General features: G+C 40.2%; 1 protein-coding gene across 1 annotated transcript in view; it reads right to left on the bottom strand.

Moving 5' to 3' along the window:
- Nucleotides 1-26,772, bottom strand: part of GIPC1 (GIPC PDZ domain containing family member 1) — a 374,161-nt gene that overhangs the window by 222,239 nt on the left and 125,150 nt on the right. The window contains exon 2 of the mRNA XM_044084547.1: nucleotides 1,645-1,830. Within this exon, the coding sequence (XP_043940482.1) occupies nucleotides 1,645-1,830 (186 nt within the window). The remainder of the gene's footprint in view (nucleotides 1-1,644; nucleotides 1,831-26,772) is intronic.

Genomic DNA, 26,772 nt, shown 5'->3' with positions numbered 1-26,772 from the left:
GATTTGTTTTTAGGCAATGAATGTGGGTACGTGTCATGGATATGCATTAGGATCATGATCAGAAAAACATGGTGGAGAGGTATGTGGCCTAAGCGCAAAAGTCTCCTAGGAAAAAAAAAAAAAAGGAATGTGGACGTCAATTGGGAGGCATCATGAATGCAATTAATAAAACACAAAAGGTCTTGAACCTGGCTGTTAATTTGCTTGTATATTTATACACACTTGGGTAACTAAATGCTTGCCTATACTTGAATTTATATTGGGCTGCTGTATGCCAAGGTAAGTGCTGAATATGTTCTTATATCAGCCTATTTACCCGATTACCAAATACATAAAGCCTTTACCTTCTTCCTCATCTCAAGATCTTCCTGAAATAAATGAAGGACCTTCCAAAAGATTCCTGTGCTGGCTCTCATACACAGTATCCACAATGATGGCATGAAAAAGCGGCCAGCTTCTCCCTTAACTTGCAGTAGGTAGCTGGGTTGAGGTCTGGCAGCAAGCAATGTTGCACGTCGTGATCCTTCCCTTGCAAGAAAGGTAACATCTGTGCATGTCCTGACTAGGGATCTGAAAAATGCAGGCATTTCAGAAGGATTATTTTACTTGTTTTTAGCAATGAACATGGAATGTTTTCTAGAAAGCTCGTTAGGAGAGATTTAACTGGAAATGCAGGATCCTGCTCATTCCACATGAATGTTTGGCTGCAAAAGCACAGAATAGAGATCGTACAACAAATTCATACTAAAGTCTCTTTATGAAGGGTTTTACTCATGGAGCAAACCCCACTTCCATACTCCTTGCAACTTAATATAATCATCTTTGATATCCCCACCACTCAGAAAAGGTGAATATTTTTTTCATGGAAGTATTTGTTGAATCCTTTCTTTGAAGCAGAAAAGCAGAAGTTTTGAAATTCAGTGCCTGAAATTGTCTAATTCAAACCCTTGCATTTTGAAGGCAGGGATAACTCCCACTTCTTAACCAAGACAATGCCAATACCATGGCATACAAGTACTGGGGAGGACACCATTCCCCAAAACAGAGATATCTGAGAACGGAGTTGAGACCAGACTAATTGGAAGATAAATGCTGTCATCTACTGCAAAGGAGTCCCACAAAGTAAGTTCAATGGTGATCACTCTTCTGCTGGACTGGTGTAGTGACAAGGAACCAAAATACAATTGTGTTACAGGTTTGACTAGCAAGCTTGGAGTTAGTAGTTGGATCAGGAATATAATATCAAGTAGCCTTGTCCTGCTTTCCCATCTCAGAGAGGGGGATGATCTGTTACCATGATGAATCCACTAGGGAGACCAGAACCTAGCACTAAGAACTTGTTATGGAACTGTGTACAGAAAATCCACACGCAAATGTACACCTAGAACCTTATCAGTACTGAATGCTTGCAAGACAGCTCTTCATGGGCAGTGAGTGAAACCCCCCTAGTTTCCAACTCTCACCTACACCATAGGGGGGGGGAGAAAAAAGTTAAGAGGGGGTTAAGGAGATTAGACTATCATAGGTTGTCACAAAAAAAAAAAAAAAGTTTACATAAATATTAACTTCTGTGAAAATGCCTTTTAACACAAACCATCTATGTGTTACTCACCAACTTCCCATACATCTTCAGCTTTCTCCTACCTTAATAAATGCATAACCAGCTCCATTGTCAGTGATGGTCAAGCCCAAAGCATCTTCTGACTTGAACACCTCTACCTCCTTCTGTTGGCCTTTCACGTGAGCAAAGATGAAATCTTCCAGTCCAATCTGACCACCAAGAAGCTTGTCCATGTCAACTTTATGGGTGTTTAATGTGCAAAACATAATCTAAGAAACAAAATGAAACGACAGAAAACATATGAACAGTTTAAGAAAAAAAGCTCTGTAGAGAGTATTCTGCATCAGAGTAATAATCTGCTGCTACACAAATTTATTTACTTATTGCATTTGTTTACTGGGATGGTCCACTGGGCCTAGGTGAGCCCATTTTCAGTGAAGGCCCGGGAAGAAAAGCTCCACATAAAATACTCTATATGCCACATTATATATATATATATATATATATATATATATATATATATATATATATATATATATATATATAGGCCGGCTTGAACTACCTCACCTTCTACAACTCAACCAGCTCATAGTTGCCCATAAAATCCTCCACCGGCCAGAAAATACCCCTGCCCTAAAAAATATGATCTGCCACTACAGCAACAATCGACCACTCTGCTCCTCCACCAAACTCCTAGTTCAAACAGTAAAATCCAACCACGTTGCTGGTGACTCTCTCTTTGCTAACTCTGTCGGAAATAAATGGAACTCACTACCACCAGACCTGACCCTAGAACCTTCACTAACCGTATTCAAAAACAAGATTAAATATTACTTTAAATCACACTGGATATGTCCCTGTACCAATTCTGACTAGCGGCTTGTCCATCTTACACACCTCTCCTCTATAAGTGTCCTCTCTTCAGCCAACCCTCTCAATAACACAATGGTCAAAATCATAACTAAAACTACTCAATATATTCTTAATCCTGAAGGTAATATGCTGGTGCTGTTTATACATACTTGCATTGATATGTAAGCCTCAGGTGTTATGTGGTGCTGTACTGCTTTGTTCTGTAACCTGGGTAATACACCAGTTGTGCTGATAATTGTATTGTGTACATTTACCTTTGAGCTTTTCTCCCCGGGACTCCGCTGAAAATGGACATTAGACGGACCATACCGGTTAACAAATGTAAAATAAAAATAAATAAAATACACATACAAAGGAATAAAACATTGAAGTTGACACCAATACATAGTTTATACAGCCACACTACATTAGGAATAATATAATCAAGATGGCACAATGCTATATACATATTTATGCAATTCTACATTGTGTAGTATTATTAACAACAGTAGAACTGGATGATTGTGAAACAGCTTTAAAAGATTAAATGTTATTGGGTTGTAGGTGTTAGTAACGAAGATTTATCAGCTATAGTTTGAGCTTGTGCAGTAACGTAGTGAGATAGTGCGAGAAAGATTTATAGAGTAATGAGATTGAATAAAGGGAGTTTTATAGTAAGGAGACAGATATTTAAGGAAGTTTTACTTTGGCGCATGAACAGTGCCAGATTGAAGAAAAAATGTTTTCTTAAGGATGACAGAGAGAAAAGGATTACTTATGGTTCTGATAGAAATTGGAAGGGCATTCCAGAGTTTAGAGATTGTGAAAGATTATAGCATTTGACCAGCTGAGAGATTTGGTTTGTCAACTTTTAGCAATAATGTGTTTTCAGATCTAAGAGGTCTGTTGGGATGACAGGTGGACAGTAAAGAAGAGGGAGAAGGGCATATAGTTGACTTGTATATAAATGTATGTGCTGTAGTTAACTGAAGATATGTGAGGTATTGTGGCAGTTTGAGCCACTTTAATTGATGTAAGGATAGACAGTGATGAGATGAAAATTTTGAGTTAGTTACGTTACAAATTTGGCGATCTTATTGTAGCATGAGTCAAGCTTGGTTTTGAGAGAATACTGTATATTGGTGAGGATGGGGGCACCATAAAGTTGAGATGGAAGCAGGAAAGAAGAGGCTAGATTTTTTTTAGCAGTGAAGTTAAGGAACTGCTTGCGTCTATAGAGGTACCTAGTTTCTGATGTTTTTTTTTGATGTTGTTACAGATATGGAGGTCGAACGTTAGATTTTCATCAGTGATGACACCTAAAAGTTTGGTACTTGGAATTACATCAGTGCTAGTATTGGCTAGAGAATGGATAGAGAATTTGTTTCTGTTGAGATGGGTATTTTTTGGGGGTAAATATTATAAGCTTAAGTTTTACTAGGGTTCAGAGCGAGATGATTACTTAACATCCAAGCTTCAGTTTCTGTGAAGGACTGTTGGGTAAAATGCTGTAGGTCGGAAACAGTTTTGGCAGAACAGATGACTGCAGAATCATCGGCATATTGGATAAAAGTACCAAGAGTAAGAGTGGTATGGAAGTTATTGATGAATATGCTAAATAGGAGGGGGCCTAGTATTGAACCCTGGGGAATCCCCGTAATTTTCTTTAGAAATGGTGAGCAGGATTTTTGCCATTTGGTGGCTTGTTACCTGTCTGAGAGACATTTAGAAAACCAGTTCAGTGTGAAGGGTGAGATACCCAAGATGGAGAGTTTGGTAAGTAGTAGGGGATGGAAAACTGTATCAAAGACCTTTGAGAGATTCAAGGAAGAGTGAGGAAACTAGGTACATGGCATCTCAAGCCCTATTTACTGTGCCCAGAAAGGATACGAGAGCAGTGCTGGTACTATGACCTGGCCTGAAACTGTGCTGAGTAGAGGAAAGGATGTGGTTATTAACGAGATAATTGAGAAGCTGCATGTGAACACATTTTTCTAATATTTTGGAGATGGGGGAGAGGATGGGTATGGGCCATAAGTTAGAGATATCAGAGCGGTTGCCACTTATGTAGAGGAAGAACAAATGCTTTCTTCCAAATGCAAGGTATGGTGGCCTGATTAATGGATCTGATGAGGAGTACACTGACTGGATGGGCAATGGATTTTGCAGCTAATTGTAGAAATTCAGCCGGTAAGTTGTCTGGTGCATTTGTACATGTTTTGAGTTTATAAAGGAGTTTTTGTACAGTGGAGGTGGGTATTGGTGTGAATGCAAAAGTAGACAGAGAGGAATTTGTGCAGAGAGATGTCAAGAGTAATTGGTGGTTTGTTACTGGGACTGTGGAGGTAAGCTTTCCTATGGTGTCAATGAAGTCAGAGTTAGAGCGAGTGGGAGTCTTCTCTGGGTTTGGGCAAGGATTATTTTTTGTGCCTGGACAAAGTAGGGAGGTCAAGTGCATCCCACAGCTTTTTAGAGTTCTGTTTGTATTGGTTTTGAAGAATTTGGAAATGTTTTTTTTTATTTTTAATCACCAAACTTTTGCCTGGTTGCACAGCTGTTTATAATGAGCGAGGTCAGTTGGATTTTTTTTTATTTGCCAGGCTTTGTCTCTAGCAGACAGAATTTGCTTTGTTTGGTCAGCCAGTTGGCATGTTTAGTCTTGACTCTCTTTAGATGAGATGGGGCTAGCCCATCTAAGATCTGAAGAAATGTTGAATTGAAAAACTCAACAGTATCACTGAGTAGGAGATATTTTAATTGTGTCCAGTTCACACTATATAAGATCTCACTGAAGGTAGAGGAGGAGAAATGGGATAAATCGCTAGTGTGCTTGACTTGGTGTAGGATAGGAGTAACCTTGCGTATTATGAAAGCAGGTGAGTGATTACTAATACTATTTGGCAGTGTACCAGAGGAGGAGATTTTGTTAGGGTTAGATACCAGGATCCAATCAGGGACTGAACCTTTGTTTTTATAGTTGGGTCTAGTGATGTCTGCGATTAGCTGTGTGTAGTTATATAGGTTAATGCTGTTACAGGGGTCATTATTTGAGATATCATGCCAATTGATGTTAACGTAGCCTAAGATGATAGTTTCATTATTAATATTAGCAGCAATCCAGGCAAGAATCTCTTCAAGTATAGGTATGTTATTGCCTGGGGGGACGTATAGGACCATGATACAAAGGTTTTTACAGTTATTCAATTTTAGGAAGGCCAGTAGTATCTCTGCAGTGGAGAATAGTGGGATAGGTTTTGTGTACTGAACCACTGCAAAAGTATTTGGGTAAATTAAAGCAATGCTGCCACCTTTTTTTCTTTGGTCTGTTTGTCCTAAGGCAAATGTAGTTAGGGGGTAAGGAATTCAACATCTTTGACATGCAGTTTTACCCAAGTCTCTGTGATAGCTGTGAAGTCGGGTTAATTTTGGCTTAACTAGGTATGCAGATGTAAAACTATGTTTCTGATACTCCGAATATTAATGGTGGTGAAGTTCAGAGATTTTGTAGGGTAGCAGAGAGGTGGGGAGGGGCCGGGGTTTAGACGAATGTCTCCTCACATGGCTAAGTTGGGGTGGGTGGAAGGCATTACATACTGCAGTTTCTTTTTCGGTTGGGCAAGAAGTGTGTTAGGGTCTTTGAAGGGTGATTATTTTTACTTTGCTTTGTTAAAGTATGTTCAAGGTATATCAAGTGGGGCCTATTGAGTAGCTGGGAAGTGATGGTGTATGTATGTAAGTTGAAGAAGTTGGTTTGTAAGATATTTGGATTGTGTAGTAAGAAGATGGATGTAGAGTACGATAGAGGTGAAGTAGGAGAAAGAGGAGAAAAGTACTGTAGATGGGAGTCATTTTGAAGAGATGAAATATGAGCACGACAGGTACTGGATGATAAGCCAAGAGTTATGAAGTTGTTAAGATATGGGAGTAAGATAGGTACAGAATGATAGGCTAAGATTTATGGAGTTGTTAAAGGTACATGGGAGATATAGTGTTAGTTATGTGAGGTGAATAAGTGTAGTGATTACTGGGTGTATGTGGGATAAATAAGATATTCAAGGAGAGATAGGAGGATTATGATGGGGGGCACTGAGGATGCTATTTATTCTGACAGTGTAGTAAGTGGTAGAAGTTAAAATATGATGGGAGTGCTAATATTGGGTGGGGTGTTAGGTTAAGCATAGGTGGGAGGAGTAAGAAGATTAGAGGAACGTGAATGGTGGGAGGAGTAAGATGAACAGGGAAATGTGATTGGAGGAGGATGTAGGGTAGGAGGGGTATGGTTAACTATAAATGTAATTTGTGTGGGGGGGTGTGGGAATGGGGGCAGGGTAGGAGAGCAGAGTGAGCCCAGAAGGCGAACGGAGCAGGCAGAGCCCCAAACAGAGAATCTCAAAGAACAGAAAATCCGAGAAAAAAAGATGCCGAGCTTCTCAGAGTAACAGTGGCAACAGTTAAGAAAAGAAAAAGGAGAGTTAAATAGAACAGTAGTGTAAAGAAGTGAGCACAAGAGAGCAAATAGTATAAATGAAGGTCATAAAGATCAAATGAAATAAAAGGAAAAGCTAAAATAAGTAGCTAAGAGTCGATATGATATAGGGGAGAAAAGCCAGAAAGAAGAATAAATATAAAATGCAGCACAGGCTAAGAGAGAGTAGAAAAGGAGGGGGAGTGGGGAAAATGCACCCAAGATAAAAGTGTGCGAGCCAACCTACAACTATCTAAAACTAGTAATCAACAAGCTAAACAACTAAGCTTAAATCGGAGGTAGTTACATCAGAAACGTACATTATGCCTTTAGACAGAAGATAAAGTAAGTAGGCACCGTTCCCTGCTCTCGATTAAACTGCTGTCAAGTGTCAGTCCAGCTAAAGTGAAGTTTAAGGTGCCAAGTATTTTCAGAGGGAAGAGAATGGGTAAAATTTTAACTGAACAGAAGCTTTATTTTTGGGCATGTGTGATGCTGTGGCACGCCTTCACTTTACAGTGTGTATCCCAAACAATTGGAAAGATAATGCTGCAGTAAGTGCTCGAGAATGATTAAGCAGAGTTAAAAATACAGCAAACTATCCCAACCAACGACCTAGGGAACTGCTGAAAAGTGAAGTTGTGTACTTACCATAGCATTAGATCTGCTTGGAGAATTCCATCTTTAATGACCTTTCAGACTAAAATACTCTGCACATGTTCTTCAACTGAAAATTCCCAGGAAATTTTGCATCTTCTCTCTACCAGTTAGATACGTCTGCTCTCTTTATTCCAGTTTTTGACACAGCTAAATAACTAGGTATACAGAGCAATAATCATCACAGACAGGGGAGTGGAAGGTGTGACAAACAAAATTTTCCCAACAGATCTAACATTATTGGTTAAGTACCCAATTTTTGCATCTGCTAAGGAGATTTGAGCTAGGATTTGTAAGTGAATACTACAAGCTTGGCAGCGCTGATATGCAGGAGTTTGCTGCAAGTAGTCAATCAGAGATAAGATATGCATTATGCATCGACTCTGAATTGCCACACCCTTTGCAGAACTGCCAATTATCACTGTACTATGCAAAATTTGTCTAAAAATCTCAGTCGCAGGTTTTACTAGCATTTAGGACAGAGCAGTTAGCTGATCCTCCCTGGTACTTGGCCTACTGAGTCATTAGCCGATCTTCCTGGGTACTTGTCTTAGTGAGGTCTTTAGCTGATCCACCTTTATACCTGCCCTAGTGAGGTCCTTACCTGATTCTCCTGGATACCTGGCTAGTGAGGTCCTTAGGTGATTTTCAAGGGTACATGGCTAGTGATATCTTTAACTGATCACCCTGGGTACCTGTCTATGAAGTCCTTAGCTGATCCTCCTGATAAAATTTCCCAGAAAATTTTGCACAGGTTCATAGGTAGGTACTAGGCTATTGGTCCTAGGGCCTATATAAGCCTAGCCAAACAGTACCCTGGCTTTTGCCAGCCAAGAAAATAATTTTCCTGTGCCCCTGTCAAGCAGGGTCACAGAATTGATCCCCGGGGTGAATTTCCTATCTCCCATCCAATCATCAAGAATTTTCTTGAAGAGTGCTAACGAGAAGCTTTGTTTGATATAGATAGGTAGTTTGTTCCAGAGTATTGGAAGTCTCTGGGACAGGAATCTATCCCTCCAGCATGTTCTGTTTATTGTGGTGACAAGGTTTAGGTCCCTAGAGCGTGTAGCTCGGAGGGATTGGTATTTCTTTAACTGGAGCATGTCCAACAGCTCTGGGTTTGACATAGCTTTGTATGTTAGGCAGAGATCGCCTATGAGTAGGCGATATGCGACAGAGTAAAGCTAGAGTTTTTTGAGATGGTCTGCATAAGGCATCTGCTTGAGGCCGTTAATCCTCTGTGAGGTATTTTGGTGGCCTTTCCAGTTGTTGTATATGTCTTGTGAGGTACATACCAAAAGGGGTGTTATACTCTATAATGGGTCTAAAGAGTGATGAGTAGAGGGGAACAATGACCTCTTTTTTCCTAGATGAGAAACCTTTTGTGATGAGGTGCCACATAGAAGGATTTCCGGACTACTGTGGCGATGTGATTATCAAAGGAGACTACTGTCCACCTGTGTCCCTAGGTCTCATCACACTTTCGGTGTTACGTAGACTGCCGCCTATGTGGTAACTCATGGGTACAAAGGTTTTACCAAACGGGATAACAATGCACTTTTTGGCATTGAGCTTGAGGCCATGGCTTTGTCACCAGGCATTTGTCTCAGTGAGGCCCTTTTGTAGGATGTCCACATCATTAGGAGTTTTGATTATGGCTTCTAGTTTGCAGTCATCTGAAAACTTTGTTAGCCAAAGACCTTCTGTGTTAGCCCTGCACTTCAGAGAAGTAGACACCAAACAGGAGAGGACCTAGGACTGAATCCTGTGGTACTCCACTTGTCGCTGTTCTGAAGTTGGATTTAGAATCTACTACTTTCACAGTGTGGGTTCTGTCAGTGAGCCAGTTGGCAACCCGTCTTGTGACATATACCTAGTTTAGTGAATTTATCTATAATTCTAGAGTGGGGGATGGTGTTGAAAGCCTTGGCGAGATCTAGATAGGCTGTGTGAACCACCTTACCCTCATCTACGGCTTTGGTGACTGCTTCAAAGAAGTCTATCAGGTTTAGGAGACATGATCTGCGGTTTACAAACCACAACTGGGAAGGGTCAAGAGTTTGGAGATTACCAATGTCATTGTTTATGAGTTCCATGATGATACGTTCCATTGCCTTGCAGACCAGGCTCCCCCTTTGTGGAGTGGGATAACCATTGCTGTGCGCCATTCAGTGGGCACAAAGCCTGAGGTGAGGCTATGATTGACCATGGTACTTAGGTGGGTGCCAGTTCATTCTGTAGTTCATGAAGAACGCAGCCTGTGATGTTATTAGGTCCCATGGATGCTGTGTTCTTGGGTTTGGAGGGTGTTTTTTTTTTTTACCTGTGCAGCCGTGATTACTGGAACTCTGCATTCTTCCGGTATAAAAATGGGCCCTTTAGGGGATGAGACAGGGGTAAAGTTAGCACTGAACCTATCTGCCAGGATGTTGGCAATAGCAGTTGGTTCTGTATATTTAGTGTCATTGTGCTGTAACTTAGAGCAGATCTGAGTGTTGCCATTGAGATTCTTGGCATAGCTATAGAATGCTTTGTGGTTGTCTTTAGAATCAGTAGCGATCTTGTTTTTGTAACTAGCTTTGGAGGATTTTATGAGGGATCTCAGCTTCTTACTGAGGCTGACCACGGAGTTCCTCCAATCATGGGTTTTTACTCTTTTTTTGCAACAGTTTCTTTCTTCTGTTGTAGAGTTTGTTTATGGCAGGGGACCACCAGATTGGCTTCCTGTTTTTGGAGGATAGCATCTTGGTTCTGTTAGGGATTGCATGATCCATGCACTCGTGTAAGTGCTTATAAAGTACAATTGTATAGGATTCAGCAGTTGTACCGCTATTGTCTGTCAGCATGGGTGTCATGAAATTTGCCACTTCTGTCTTAAGAAGCAAGAAGTCGGCTTTGGAGAAATTTTTTATGGTGGTTTCCTTAATGGGGGATGGGGGGGTGGGATGTGGCTGTCTAGGGTGATTTGCCTATGGTTGGATCTGACCAACGAGGAAATGACCTATGGTGTGGAACTCCGGTTGCCCATGCCAGTAATAACCAGGTCTAGGATATTGCTGCCCCCGGTGGGGGTGTGGATATGTTGATCCAAGGTGTTGGAAATTATGAATTCCAGAAAACGGTGAGCATAAGAGTTGGCCCCTGGTGGGGGTGTGGATATGTTGATCCAAGGTGTTGGAAATTATGAATTCCAGAAAACGGTGAGCATAACAGTTGGTACATGAGTAGTTTTCCTAGTTAATGGTGGGGTAGTTGAAATCGCCCATTATTAGGGTGTTAGGTTGTACCCTAATATTTTCCAGTGTATCAAGAAATGAGGAGTGGGAATTCTGGGGCATGGTGGAGGATCTGTAGCAAGCTACAATTTGGACTGCGGTCTTGCCCAGAGTTAGTTGCACTTGGATAATCTCGGATGCATTATGCTGAGCAACTAGCCTGGAGATGTGGATATCCTTAATGAATATGGACACGCCTCTGCCTTTAGTGCTTTGGTCCACGTTAGGTGGCCGAAAGGTGTGGTAAGAATTATAGCCTGGTAATGCAGGGGTGCTCACTGGAGCATTGAACCAGGTCTCTGTCACTGCACAGATGTCGATGTTCTCCATTTTAAGGAGTGCCTCGAGTGAGTGCACTTTGAGGTTTAGACTTCTAGCATTAACTAGCATGACCCAGATTTTTCTTGCTTGTACCTGTTATGGTGGTGGATTTGTCATTTGAATCTTGCCTAAAAAAGGCACTATAGGGGTGGCAAGAGCCTTAGCCAGTATCCGGAATCCCAAAGGCGACAGGTGCAGGCCATCTCTGGCAAAGCATCGTGGTTTGTCGATCATGTCATCCCAGGCAGACAGATACTGGATCCCCTTAGAATGACACCAGAAGCTTAGCCAATTGTTGAAGTCAATCATTTTGTCGTTGTACTGTGGTATCATTCTGGGTGATGGCAGGATGCTACTCAGGGCTAGGGGTCATACCTGCCTGGGCTACAAGATCGGACAGCTCCTCCATGTCTCTTTTCATGTAGTCCAGGGAGGTATGTCTTAGGTCATTCACACCAACATGGACAATGACAGAGTCATATTTGTACTTGTGTGGAGTGACCTAAGTGCATGCGTTATGTGGCGGATCCTAACACCTGACAGGCAGCTGACAGTAACTTTCTCCTTGTTTAGCCTGGTGAGTGGAACATCAGTGTGCCTGACTATAGAGTCACCTATAACTAGAGTGTCAGGTAAGTTGTTGTGCCTTATGGGCTGTGGTTGAGTGGCACACAGTTTGTGGGCTATGTCTCATTTGGGTTGTGTTGGGGATGGAGGTTGCTTGAGTTTCTGCTTTGGAGGTCCCTGTTGCTTGGGTAGATTTTTTTTTGAGAATCTTAATCTACCAGTTAAATATGCCTCCCCCCTCTTTAAATTTCCACTTTTTGACACAGCTAAATAACTAAGTATGCAGGGCTATAAATCTTAATCAAATGGACAGGGGAATGGAAGGTACGATAGACCAAATATTTTCAACATATCTAACATTATGGTAAGTACATAAATTTTGTATCTGCAAGGGGATTTCTGCTAGGATTCATAAGTGAATACTACAAGCTTGACAGAGCTAATATGCAGGAGATTGCTGCAGACATTCAGTTAGTCAGAGATAAGATATGTATTATGCAAGGACTCTGAATTTCCACACCCTTTGCAGAGCTGCCAGTTATCACTGTACTATGCAAACTGTGTCCAAGAATCCCAGTCTCAGTTTTTGTTAACATTTAGGAGAGGGCAGTTAGCTGATCCTCCTCAGTACCTGGCCTAGTGAGGTCCTTAGCGGATCCTCCTTGGTACTTGGCCTAAGGAGGTCCTTAGCTGATCCTCTTGTGTACCTGTCCTAGTGAGGACCTTACCTGATTCTCCTGGATACCTGACTAGTGAGGTCCTTAGCTGATCTTCCTGGGTACCTGGCTACTGAGGTCCTTACCTGATCCCCCTGTGATCATGCCCAGTGTAAAAGTTACATATGCAGTCAAATGTAAATTAACTGAAGCACAACCCAGCCCCAAATCAAACATTTCTGACAAATATGGGATTAGTATAGAAAAAAAGATATTAAGGTAGTTCTAGGCTGCTACATGTAACCCACGCAGAAAACAATTTCCACTTGTATAGATCCATTTTTGATAGGGTTTTGAAAAAGAAAAAATGCCCACCAACCTATTAGAAAAAGCTTTGATTCCTGGATATCAAAACAATTTCTCCCTTCAGAGCCTGACTATTTGATGCTCCTTAGAAGTAAGACTTCATCAGATCACAAAAGATTACACAGAAACTATATTTAAACCCTGTGATTAATACAAATGCACTCGATCTCCAATCAAGTCACAGCACCAATCAACACGTTAATTGACTTTATAAGCTTATCCTAAGTTACAGTAAAAACTGTGACACCATAATGATAAACTATATATCATAGAATAACTTAAATGCAATAAATGCGTTGAACTAATCCACTAGCAACTATATACTAAAAACATATATTGTGTGTATGTGTGTATATATATATATATATATATATATATATATATATATATATATAAAAACAAACATTTTAAATAAATGCAATAAATGCGTTGAACTAATCCACTAGCAACTATATACTAAAAACATATATTGTGTGTATGTGTGTATATATGTATGTATATATATATATATATATATATATATATATATATATATATACAAACATTTTGTACCTACATAAATCAGATGTCACTGGATAGCATCTGCAGTCATAACAAGTGGGTTGTCCTGTCGTCAGGCAGCCCTGCAGTCGGGTCCGGCTCGCTGATGTCGCACTCCACCGTCATCTCTGTTGGTCTTGGTATAAAAGCATCAGCCGACGCCATTTTCCTCAGTGTTTCTTGCCCCAGATGCCAGTAGCCCTCTTGCAGGGTAAAATTTGGATAGATGCCAATGTTTCCAAATAGATAGAGGTAAACACAACAATAAGCATATATGTACATATATACAAACAAATACACCATAAAAGACTCCCCCCCGACAGCTAGCTATTAGGAGGGTAAACACCCTAGGAGTACCACAGAGGGGAAGGAGGGAGGTGACTGCAGATGCTATCCAGTTCGGACATCTACATTTATGGTAGGTACAAAACTGTACTATGTCCTTCATGGATGCATCTGCAGTCATAACAATGGGTAGAATACCATAGCCAACTAGGGGAGGAGGATAAAGGTAAATTATGGTGTGTTTAGGATCCCTTGCAGTACAGCAGTGGCAAACCCTGCTCGGGATCTGGAATAAAGAGGCAAATTATAATGCTTGGCAAATGTATGCACGGAGGTCCAAGTAGCCGCCTCAATAATGTCTTTGGTTGCCACTCCTCGTAAGAAGGCTGTGGTAGTGGCTGTTGCCCTTGTAGAATGAGGTCTTATGTTCTGTGGAATTGGTTTTCCATGGAAGGAGTAACAGTATCGTATGCAATTTCCTATCCATTTGGAGATTGTCTGTTTGGAAATAGCTTTTCCTTCCCTTCCTGTTGCATAGGCTACAAAAGTTGGTCAGTCTTTCTGCTATTTTTGTTCTGTCCAAGTAGTAGCGTAGCTGTCTATGTACATCCAAGGTGTGCAGTATTCTTTACCCTCTGTTTTGTGGGTTGGGAAAGAAGGTAGGTAGGTGGATTGCCTGGTTTAAAGATACTCTGGATACCACCTTAGGCATAAATGTAGGATTAGTCCTCAAGGACACTCTATCTTGGTGGAAGATTAGGAAGGTTGCACTGCCATTAAGGCCTGTAGTTCTGAAACCCTCCTTGCTGGAAGTAATTGCCAGTAGGAAAGCAGTTTTCCATGACAGGTGTTGTAGGTCTGCTGTTGCTGCTGGTTCAAAGGGTGCTAGTGTCAACTTTTCTAGCACAAAGTTTAAGTCCCAAGCTGGTAATGGTGGTTTCCTTGGAGGTTTTACATTCTTGATTCCTCTGAGGAACTGCCTGAGCAAAGGGTAAAAACAGGTGGATCAAAGCTGTATTCTGCTGAAATAGCTGATGCATGTATCTTGATGGAGGAGTAGGACAGGCCTGAATGAAGAAGTTCGCCAGATACTCCAGAATGTTAGGCATATCTATGTTTGACACATCTTTTCCTCTTCGGTACTCCAAATGACAAACCTTTTCCATTTTCCAGCATAGTTCTTTCTTGTTGAAGGTCTGCGTGCTTCAAGAATAATGTCTTTAACTCTTTGGGAAAGTTCTGGATTAGCTGCTGCTATGTGATGTTCCATGCAGTCAGTTGCAGCGTTTTCGGTTTGGATGTATGATGCTGTAGTTGTTCTGAGTTAACATCAAAGGCATCACGGGTATTGGCCACATGTTGTTCCGAGACATGCTCTTCAGTAGTGGGTACCAGTGTTGTCTTGGCCAGTTTGGGGCTATCAGGATTATCCTTGGACGTTCTTCCTTGATTTTTAGTAGTACCTTGTGTATCAAAGGAAGAGGTGGGAATGCATATGCTGTTAGGCCTTTCCAGTTGAAGGAGAGTGAGTCCACTTTCCATGCTAGTGGGTGGAATGTCCTTGTGCAGAATTTTTTGAGCTGGTGATTGAGAGGGATGCGAATAGGTCTATCTGTGGCATTCCCCATTTCTTTGAGATGGTCTTGAAGATGTCCGGGTGCAGCTTCCATTCGTGGGCATCCGAAGTGGTTCTGCTTAGTATGTCTGCTAGAGTATTGTCTTTCCCGGTACAAATATTGCCTGTAACTGAATGTTGTAGCTGAGTGCCAGGGTCCACAGCTCCAAGGTCATTCTGCATAGGGGTATGAATGAGTGCCTCCCTGTTTGTTGATGTACCACATGACTGTGGTGTTGTCTGTCCTTATCATCAACTGGCCCTCTTTGAGGAATGGTTTGAACTTTTGGATTGCCAGTTTTACTGCCAGCATTTCTTTTAGATTGATGTGCAGGTGAAGTTGATCCTGTGTCCACAATCCTTGCACGCATTTGTCTAGCATGTGGGCCCCCATCCTAGGTCTGAAGCGTCTGTTGTGATGGTCTGGCTTGGTTGACATCTGCGGAAGGGCAGGCCTGGGTTTGACTGGCATGCCTGAGCCCACCATAGGAACTCCTGTTTTAAGCATGGAATTAGTGGGATTTCTGTTTCTAGACTGTGTCTGTGTTGGGACCATAAATTCTTTAGGTACCACTGTAGTTTCTCATATGTAGTCTGGCAAATGGGACCAAGATTATGCATGATGCCATGAAGCCCAAGGCCTGTAGAAATTTTCTTGCTGTTAACTTGTTCAGTTTTGTTAGTGCCAAGAAGTAAAGAGGAAGTTCTTTTTGTTTTCCTGTAGTCAGGAATGCCATTTGTTGTACTGTGTCCAATTCGCCCAAGAATGTCCTTGTTTGGGATGGTATCAGCCTTGACTTTTGTAAATTGACTGTGTATCCCAGTCCTTGTAGCAAGTAAATGACCCTTTGTAAATCTGTTGTCAGCTTGCTTTTGTTGTCCCCTTGTAGCAGGCAGTCGTCCAGGTATGGGTAAATTTGAATTCCTGTAGTCTGCAATGGGCGATTACTGATGCCAGGCATTTTGTGAATACTCTGGGCGCAGTAGATAAGCCAAAGGGCAATGCTGAGAATTGATAGTGCTCTGATCCTGCAAGAAATCTGAGGTATCTTCTGCAGATTGGTCGAATGGGGACGTGCAGGTATGCCTCCTTGAGATCTAGTGTTACCAGCCAAGACTCCTTGCCCAGCATGGGAAGAAGTTGCTGTAGGGTCAGCATTTTGAATTTTGGGACAATGATGTATGTATTTAAGGTGGACAGGTCTAGAATTGGTCTCCAACTTTTTCCTTTCTTGGAACTAGGAATAGTCTGGAGTAGAACCCTTTCCTTGTTCTGCTTTTGGCACTCTTTCCACAGCTCTCATGTTTGCTAACTCCATTATCTGGTAGAGCCTCTGTTTTTGATTTGGAGGTAGATTTGGCATTCCTCTTTTGACTGGTAAAGTGTGGAAGTGAAACCGGTAACCTTGATCTATGGTTTGTAAAATCCACTTGTCTTTTGTTATGTAGTGCCAGTTCTTTGAAAATAAGGTTAACTTTCCGCCTAGAGGAGCTGCTATTTGTTCCCTGGTAGGCGGATTTAGGATTAAGTCACTGTGGTTGTGCTGATGTAGTGGCAGTGGCTGTGTCTGTGCCTCTGTTGTTACCTTGCCACTGTCGTCCTCTGTAGGCACCTCCTCTGGATTGGTTTCTGCCTCTGGAACGTCTATTCCTGCCCCTTTGAAATTTTGTGGAGTCAGGAAAGGACCAATTTTGGCAGGCCAGTTCCTGCTAAACCTTGGGGTTGAACCTGCAAGAAATCTTTAACAGTTTGAACAGATTTTGCCTTTTCTTCCATTTTCTTCATAACCTGCTGGGCAGGTGTACCAAACAAACTTGTCTTGTCCATAGGAGCATCTAGCAACTTAGCTTTAACATGATCCGGTAAAGCTTGTTCCTTTAGCCATGCATGCCTTCTTATCACTGTGCCTGTCATGGCTGATCTAAATGAAGCCTCCAGTGCATCATAGCCACATTTTAAGGAATGGTTGCTAACCTGTTGTATGTTATTTACCATCTCTAATACATATTTCTTATCAAGAGATTCATCAGTAGTTAGTTTTTTTAGTTAACTGATCAAGCATAAACTCTTGGTATTGTATCATGTGAAACTGACAGTTTAAAGCTCTAGCTGAGAGAGTAGCTGAAGTGTAGACCTTTTACCCCATCTGTCTAGTGACCTTGCTTCCCTTTCAGAAGGAATAGGGTTTTAGCTGTGGTCGCTGCTACTGCCTTGGGACCCTGGGATATAGTTTCTGGGTCTGCAAGTGGGGCCTTGTAAAGGTGGTGATGAGTATCTGGCACCCTGTAAAATCTGTCTGGTTTGGCAGGGGCTGGGGTAAAGAATCTGGAGTGGAGCAAACATCATTGAAAGCATCATCCACCACAGAGAGAACAGGAGGTATAGCTAAGGGCCTGTGCTGTGGGAGGTGCAGAAAGGTCCTAAGTCTTTTCTGGAGTCTGAAAATCCTGTTGCTGCCATTGGAACTGTTCTCGCATGGCATGCAAGGTTTCCCCAAAGGAGAATTCTTCTGGTGGGGAAGCAGCTGGAATGGATTCTTCAGCATCAGAATCTTCAAAATTGGAGAAGGGAGCCTCAGGCTGGTCAGTTATGTCTGATTCATCAGCAGAATCATCAGAAGACACTGGCTCAGGGGCTCTGCCCTAGGTCTCTTCTCTGGGGCTGAGAGGCCCTGTCTGGGTGAGATTGAGATCCTCTAATTAAAGAAATTAAATCTTCTGCCAAAAGCATTTGAGAACTAGAAGAGGGCCTGGATGAGGGGTTTAACAGGCACTGATTTAGTAGTCTTGGCTGCTTTAGCCCTGGCGAAGGCCTTAATGGACATGGCTGCTGGAGGCCTAGCAGCACCACGTGCTGGGGTAGAGACATCCAAGGGGATGGTGTCTGATAAGTCAACCACCGTAGTGGGTAAAATTTCTGAGGTCGATTCAAGAATTGTAGCAGGGGCCTCAGTTGTAGAATAGGTTCAGCTGTACTTTGAGCAGTTTTCTCGGTTTCGGCGAAACCGAGACACTTTTGCTTTGCCGTGGTTTCGGCCGAAACCGCGGACCGCGAGTGTCGGTCTTTATCTTTGCGTGTTTTGGAAGATTGGGTAGTCGGAGGATCCGACGGCATAATGTACGCAAAATCAGTACCGAAAAACTGTTCTGCAAACTCCGACCCGGCCTCGGTTGAAAGAGGCACAGGCCGAACAGGCTGCTACGTCGTGGGCTGGGCCTAAACAAGGCAGACAGTAAGAGTGGAAATCTTTATGAGGTATTTGTTTCCCACAGGTTAAACAATTGTTAACTTTTCTGACATCGGCTGAGGCAAGAAAGAGTCCCCAACGGGTACTTAGCTTTAGAAGTCTTCAAGTAGTATTCGTAGAAGTAATCTCTGGATCCGACCGACCGGCACTTGCGAACAGCTTCTGCTTGCGCCACGGCAAGAAAGACTGAGGAAAATGGCGTCGGCTGATGCTTTTATACCCGAAGACCAACAGAGATGACGTCGGGTGGGGTGCGACATCAGCGGACCCGGACTTTGGAATCCGGCCGACTGCAGGGCTGCCTGACGACAGGACAACCCACTTGTTATGACTGCAGATGCATCCATGAAGGACATATATATATATAAAAACAAACATTTTAAATACACTCACTGAGATAAGCTATCAATTGTCGAGCCGCACTTATTAAATAAATCGGACTACTTACATAAATAGAACATTGAACAGTAAAAAATGCTTTAAACTACTACCTATTTCATACAAAATATTTAAAATCTAAAAAAAATTTTGTTTTTAATTTTATAAATTTAACAAATAAATTATCTTAAAAGGCTCCTTAGTTTTAAAATACAGGCTATTGAGTACATCTCATTCAGGCCAGGTGCATGGCAAGCACGAGTTCGTAGCTGCCAAGACAATTCCAACTTTTCTAAGAGAAGAGAAGTTGGACCCCCTCTCCCATCCTCCAAGACACTGTCTATTGCTCTAAAGCCAAACGAGTGGTTCTGGTGTTCACCCACATGTCTAGCTAGTGCGTTTTCCTGTTTACACTTTCTAATACTCTAGAGGTGTTCATAAACCCTTCTCCTTGAGTTTATTGGTTTTACCGATGTAAAATGCAGGACATGAGTTACATGAGGCTAAATAAACCACTCCTTTGGAATTACAGTCAAATTTGTATTTAGTCCTAAAATCCACACCATGTATAGAAAAATTCTGGTCTATGTCCATGTATGGACAATAAGGACACATCTGACATTTACACATTCCTTTGGTATTAGAACAGTACATTCTTCCCTTATTTCCTTGACTAAAATTTTTTAACTTTTCTTGTCTCAATGCTGATGTTTTGTTAGCCGACTTCCTTGCTGAAGGACAGACCTTTGTGCCAACTAGGAAAGCCGAAGTTTCTGAGACAGTAATTGATTTAAAGTTATTTATCCGAAAATTAAATCTTAATATTTTGTTTGGTAAAGAATGTCATTTGGATAAAACTTTCCATATTTCCAGTACTTATTGCCCTCCCCTACATCTCACTTTAGCTTTATTCGAGCAGGTCTGCGAGTTGGATTTGTATAATCATTTTAATTCTCACAAATGTGCTAATAGTGGGCCTTATAACATAACAATAGAGGAAAAAAAGAGGTCCTTATGTTATTACAACAGTCACAAGTTAGAGTGATGCAACCTGATAAGGGTGGGGGTTTGGTAATAATGAACAAAGATGAATACCAGCAAAGGATGGAGAAAGTTCTTAACAGTGAGGTATAGTTTGAGGTATCAAGGAATGAGTTAAATATTGCTTAGAGGAGAGTACGTTCATTATTAGATGAAATGTTTATAGAAGCTAGGATTGATGTAGATTGTTTCAACTTTTTGAATATGCCAGTTCCTAAGATTCCTATTCTATTCGGTATACCGAAAATACACAAGTCTGTCTCCGACCCACCGATGAGACCCTTGGTTGATGCGAAAAACAGCATCACCTATGCCTGTGCAAAATATGTAGATCATATTTTTAAAAAATATGTAGGGCAACAAGAACAAATCCGTAAAGACTCATGGTCCTTCTTGGCCAATATTAAAAACCTCCAGTTCAACCATAACTTGAACTTCTTAACGATCCGATGTAAAAGATCTGTATTTGTCTATCCCCCACACGGAGGGTCTCGAGTGGGTAAGCCTGCTGCTGCACAGTTTAGGGGCCCCTAGGTCCGAAATAGGATTGGTGGAGGAACTGTTGGACATTATTTTGTCCAACAATTTTATTATCTTTAACAGTCACTATTTACAAAAAACTGGTGTGGCAATGAGCTACCCTTGTGGGGCCTGTTTTGCCAATCTAGTTATGGCGTACTGGGAAAGGGAATTTGTGAGGAAGGTTCCTCACATTGCAGGTCAGATACAACTTTACATGGTTCTGGATGATGTTGATGGAAGGAGACGAGAATAATGCTACCAATCTAGTTTTTTCAACAGTTTTTTTGAAATTCACCCATACTTTTAGTATGGACAGGATAGCGTACTTGGATATTGATTTGAGGAAAGATTTGACTCACAATTGTTATACCGCTAGAATTTTCAGGAAGGACACCTACTCAAATGCGTTCCTGCACTTAAGCAGCTGTCATCCTTTACCTCAGAAACATTCTGTGGTGAAGGGGCAGCTGGTGAGGGCAGTTCGCATGGTTTCAAATGAGGTGGACTTTCTATTAGAATGTGAGAACCTTGGGGAAATGTTTTACAAAGGACCTAATTGTGGAAGTAGTAGACAAAAGGTAGAAGGGATTCTATCAACCCATTTTGTGGGTGAGTGATGAAGTCCAATCAACTACACCAGAAAGATATGTCAATGTAAGAGATCGGATTATAATATACACCAGTATATGGGTATATTATTCAAATGTCATACTTATGTTGGAATAGTCAAGCTCCTATTTGTTTGATACTCTATAGTGGGTATTTTATGCACCATAATTATTGCATCTAAAAGCTAAATCATTTGCTATTTTGTAGTACAGTAAAGTCCCACATATATATATATATATATATATATATATATATATATATATATATATATATGGGCTTTTACAAATTCACATAGGAATGTAATGGTGATCAATAATAATATTTGGGATTTAATTCATACTTGTGGTGGTGGATATTTAATATAATGACTGTTATGACCTAAGGCAACAAATAATTACAAAGTTTGGAATATTTTGTATACACAAATGATTGGAACTTAATGCGAAATGGGGCCAGAGGATGGGTTTTCATTTTAGACAGATAAGTTCCTTACTACTACGTATTCTAGTAGATTTAAATAACAGTTAGTAATATCTTTTTACATATACTATTGGGCAGGATTATGATTCACGTATAGCAATTTTGTAGGGGCTAATTAACCATCTAGGGATATTCAGTTAGACAATTAGGCACCTAACTCACTTTTGGTCGTCAGGCTCCACACATGAGTCAAGCGTTAATACTAATTTTCAGTTTTTGTAGTTTTGTGTAGTTTTGTGCACTCTGGATCCATATATAAAGCTTTTGAGTACACCATCATTATTACGACTACTAGGGAATAATTGGACTTTATTTTGGTTGATTTTTTTTATTGACCATTAGCTTATTCATATGGGATTAATTCCTTTGACTGGTCTGGCTCCAGGTTTGGGCTACCCATTTGCCTAATAGTGCCAAGATTATTAAAATATTACTATTCTTAGCATTGTAATTGAATGTTGGGGGTTGATTTCCATTTCTGGAAGGTGGATTTATATTAGCAATGACTATGTTTTTACCTATGGACATGAGTTATAGTGGACTCAACACTGGTTGAAAGGAAGTAGGACTCAGCGGGACTACTTAGTAACTGTTTATATACATCTGTATGGATGTTATATGATCATTACAAAAACACAGGATTGCAACTAAGTGGTAAATCTAGGCCGATACAGTCCTGGTTAGTTCACCAGAGGTTGATATTGTCCACTTTGGTCAGTTTTGGACATACAGTTTAATAATTTTTGACACACATCTACTATGGAGATTTCAAATTTGATTAAGGGATTATCCTCCGGTCGTGAGGACTTGGCAATTTTTGGCACAGGGCTGGACTAATTCAGATAATGGGGCCACACTGGTCAATAGGAGTGACACATGTGTAGCTGTATTTGCTTCTTTGACTAAACATATGCGTTCCCTCAGGAATAATGTATGGCATTACAAACTGTTCAAAGCTTATACAGTTAAAGGGGTAACACCCAGAGGCTTACGAGTCAGAACTCAAACAATGGTGAATAATCCCGACCAAGCTTTACTTCAGGAATGGAAGGAGGCACAGCACAAAACTACAATGCAATTTTTTGAGATTTTGATGGGTTTTCATGATAGAAATATTGATACAGAAATTGTTGCCATTACTAAACTAAGTGAACAAGCTAAGGAATTTGAGGGGCAACCCACTTATTCGTCATTTCTTAAGAAACTTAGTATGGAATTGACTAACTTGGAAACACAACTAAAGGAAAGGAAAAAGAAAACACTTCTTAGGGATGTTACAGACTATGAACACAGAGACCCTTTCTCTAGGGATAGTAGTAAGCATGTTAGGTTTTCACAACCATTTAGGAATCCGGTGAAAAGGAAAAGAACCAAATCAATACTTAAAAAAGCATCTGACACATCAGGGGATGATTACTCTTCTGGGTATGAGGTAGAAACTATGGTATCCACAGGCTCACCAGTACAAAAGAGGAGTAATTCCAGTAATTTGGAAGATTTAAACCAAAAAGGAGGGGTGTAGAAAACATAGAAAGTGTAGTGAATATGGAGGGACTACTACGGAAGTTTGTACAGAAACATCAGTAGAAAATGTATTAAATATTTCATCATACCCCCTCTCCTCTTTGGAAATCAGAGATGTAGTTGAGCTTTGTAGGATACTTAATCTTAAACTGTTTTTCCATGACAAAGGTCATACAGATGCTCATGATCAGTTTAGATATCATAAATCTACATTTTCACCTCCAATGTACCCAAGTGTTCAAGCATTAATAGTTATTATCAAAGCAAGTACTGTAACTATACAGGAGATTAATAGCATTTCCAAGCTGGCTGACAATCATGAAATAGTGATTTTGAGAGCTGAAAAAGGTGGAGGTGTGGTGGTTCAAAACTGGGAGCAGTATGGTATGGAGGCCAAAAATTAGCTAGCTGATAATAGGTTTTATGTGCAACTGACCTATAACCCTAATAAACAGTTTTAAAAACAAATAGATGATTTCTTATCATTGGCTGTTGAAGAAGGAATTATTACAGATAATGTCAAAAAACAACTTACTATAATTGATCCTAATAATCAATACTTGTATTTTCTACCTAAAATACACAAAAATCTGTATAACCTCCTGGCCGGCCTATTGAGTCTGGCAGAAGTTCTATGACCAAGCCCCTCTTCCCAGTATCTGACCAAATATTTAAAACCTTTATTAAAATGGGTCAGAGCTCATCTGAAGAATACAAATGAATTTTTGCATGTCATCTCAGAGATGCAAATAGAAGATGAATGGATACTTTGTACCCTGGATGTCAAGGCCCTATATACGAATATTCTGCATTGGGCTGGCATCCAGGCACTGGAATATTGGCTATATAGGTCAGAATTGTATCCACCTGGTTTCAATACACTGTTCTTGAGCCTGACTGAGCATGTATTAACAAAAAAATGTCTTTATCACATTTGTTATCTACAAATCAAGGGTACAGCTATGGGGGCGTCATTTGCTCCTATATATGCAGATATATTTATGGCATATATAGAAGAGCAGATCATGTATGATTGTTCCCATAATCTGTACCTTGACCAAATAGATATTTGGAAAAGATATCTGGATGACTGCTGGATGGTATGGAGATTGGATGAGGAACATCTGATGGAGTTTGTGGAATACTTAAATGAGAACAAATGGGGAATTGAATTTATGGTGAACTACCATAAAATAATATTACCTTTTTGGATGTTATGGTTAGTAGGGCTTCAGATAACACTAAGTACGAAGTCTACTGTAAATTCCCAGAATACAACTCCCTTCTCCATGCCTCCAGCTTTCATCTCCCTCATATATGTTGAAACAGTCCTAAATCACAACATAAGAGGATGAAAAGAATTTGCTCACAGGACGATACCTATATGCACTATAGGGATGACTTGACTAAGAGATTCAGAGAGAGGGGCTACAAACCAGGACACATTATGCAGGATAGGAATGCAGTCAACAGTATGGAGAGGACAGCGCATTTACAATACCATGATAAATCAGGTAGAAATACTGGATACCCTAGGATACTGACTACTTATGGGTGAAATGTTGGGGCCCTTATGGAAAGTGAACAATCCAGTTTGAACATCCTTAAGGCAGATCACAGGCTCTCGGAAATATTGGGAGCTAAATGTCTATTTTCCTTTAGGAATGGCAGAAACCTTGGGTCCTTCTTTAATCATTATAAACAAGGAAGATATCAACCTAAGGTGAAACTGCAGAGTACCATCCAGGGACAAATTTCTATAGGATGTTATCCATGTGGTCATTGTACACATTGTAGTAGATTATTAAAAACCAACAGTTTCACTAGTAAAAATGCAAGTATAGTACATGTCATTTCCTTCTTCGCAAACTGTAGTTCTGACTGGGTTATATATTTGGCCACCTGTCAATGCTCACCTTTTTATGTGGGCCAGACGTCTAAAAGCATTTAAATATAGAATTTCTGAACACATCAATGAAATTAAAAACAAGAAACACACAAATGCTCTATACAAACACACTGAAGTTCATCAGACAGCTTCTTTCCACTTTATAATTACTGATAAAATTTTGGATATTAAACACAATAAATCTGGATGGCATGAGTTGTTGAATGCCAAAGAGAAAATGGCTCATTAAACTGGGAGGGCTTTTTTTCCCCAGGATTAAATGAACACCTGTAATTGGTTCACTGGCTAGTGACAGTATATAAATGTGCGTTTTTTTATTGCATCAGTACACTGATGAAGGCTTAGTGAATTTGAAGCCGAAATCGGTTTGTATTTTTGTATACTGATGTTTTGGCTCAAGAGTAACATATAATTTTTATGGCATCCACTATCTGCTGGTCATTTTTTGGTTTGCATTGATATTTTGGGACTTTGCAGATGCCTTACTTGCAGGAATCTATTTTGGACTGCCATACATGGACATAGGCCAGAATTTTTCTATACATGGTGTGGATTTTAGGACTAAATACAAATTTGACTAATTCCAAAGGAGTGGTTTATTTAGCCTCATGTAAATCATGTCCTGCGTTTTACATCGGTAAAACTGATAGGAAACTCAAGGAGAGGGTTTATGAACACTTCTATCTATAGAATTAGAAAGTGTAAACAGGAAAACACACTAGCTAGACATGTGGGTGAACACCCGAACCATTCGTTTAGCTTTAGAGCAATACACAGTGTCTTGGAGGATGAAAGAGGGGGTGTCCAACTTCTCTTCCCCTAGAAAAGTTGGAATTGTCTTGGCAGCTACGAACTCGTACTTGCCATGCACCTATGATAATTTGTTAAATTTATAAAATTAAAAAAAAAATTTTTTTAGATTTTAAATATTTTGTATTAAATAGGTAGGAGTTTAAAGCATTTTTTACTATTCAATGTTCTATTTATGTAAGTAGTCCAGTTTATTTAATGTTAGGTGCTGCGCGACAATTGCTTATTTCAGTGAGTGCATTTAAAATGTTTATATATATATATATATATATATATATATATATATATATATATATATATATATATATATACACACAATATATGTTTTTAGTATATAGTTGTTAGTAGATTAGTTCAACACATTTATTGCATTTAATTTATTCTATGATATATAGTTTATCATTATGGTGTTGTTACAGTTTTTATTATAACTTAGGATAAGCTTATAAAGTCAATTAACATGTTGATTGGTGCGGTGAATTGATTGGAGGTTGAGTGCATTTGTATTAATCACAGGATTTAAATATAGATTCTGTGTAATCTTTTGTGACCTGAAGAAGTCTTGCTAATAGCGAGAAAAATAGCGCTTAATGGAATAAAGTGTTGATGTGTTTCTGAACATTTGGACTGTACTTGGATTGTTTTGGGGACTGTCTGCCATTTTGTTTCTGCTTCCTAGTTTATTTTTGTTGCTATTTTCGGTATTTGATGCTCCTTGTCTGAGGCATAAGACATAAGAGCCTTCTGCACTGTCAACTTGAAAGGGGGAAGATTCAATGAAACCTCCTCAGAACAGATAATCAAACCTGTCAGGGACAAAATAAAGCTACAAAAATCACTTTGATCCTGTGAAGCTTGGCCTGCAGGCATAAATTTCATAATGAGACAAAATATGGTAAAAGCATTTCCAAGATCGCTGCACACTGATCAACAACTTAACTTCAGCTCTCCCAGCATTGAAAAAAGAAACTGAAAGACAAGGGCAACAAAACTTTGCCATTTTACTAAATTCATTTACCAGATAGTAAGTACACTGACTGGATGCCAGCAAAGAAACAACTTAAGAGACCTGAAAGAAAATCAACTACAGA

The sequence above is a fragment of the Protopterus annectens genome, chromosome 9.part0, assembly GCF_019279795.1.
Source record: "Protopterus annectens isolate FY-2018-M chromosome 9.part0, PAN1.0, whole genome shotgun sequence".
Classification (NCBI taxonomy): Eukaryota; Metazoa; Chordata; order Ceratodontiformes; family Protopteridae; genus Protopterus; species Protopterus annectens.
Note: the sequence above shows the minus strand (reverse complement) of the source record. Positions and strands in the feature narration are given on the sequence as shown.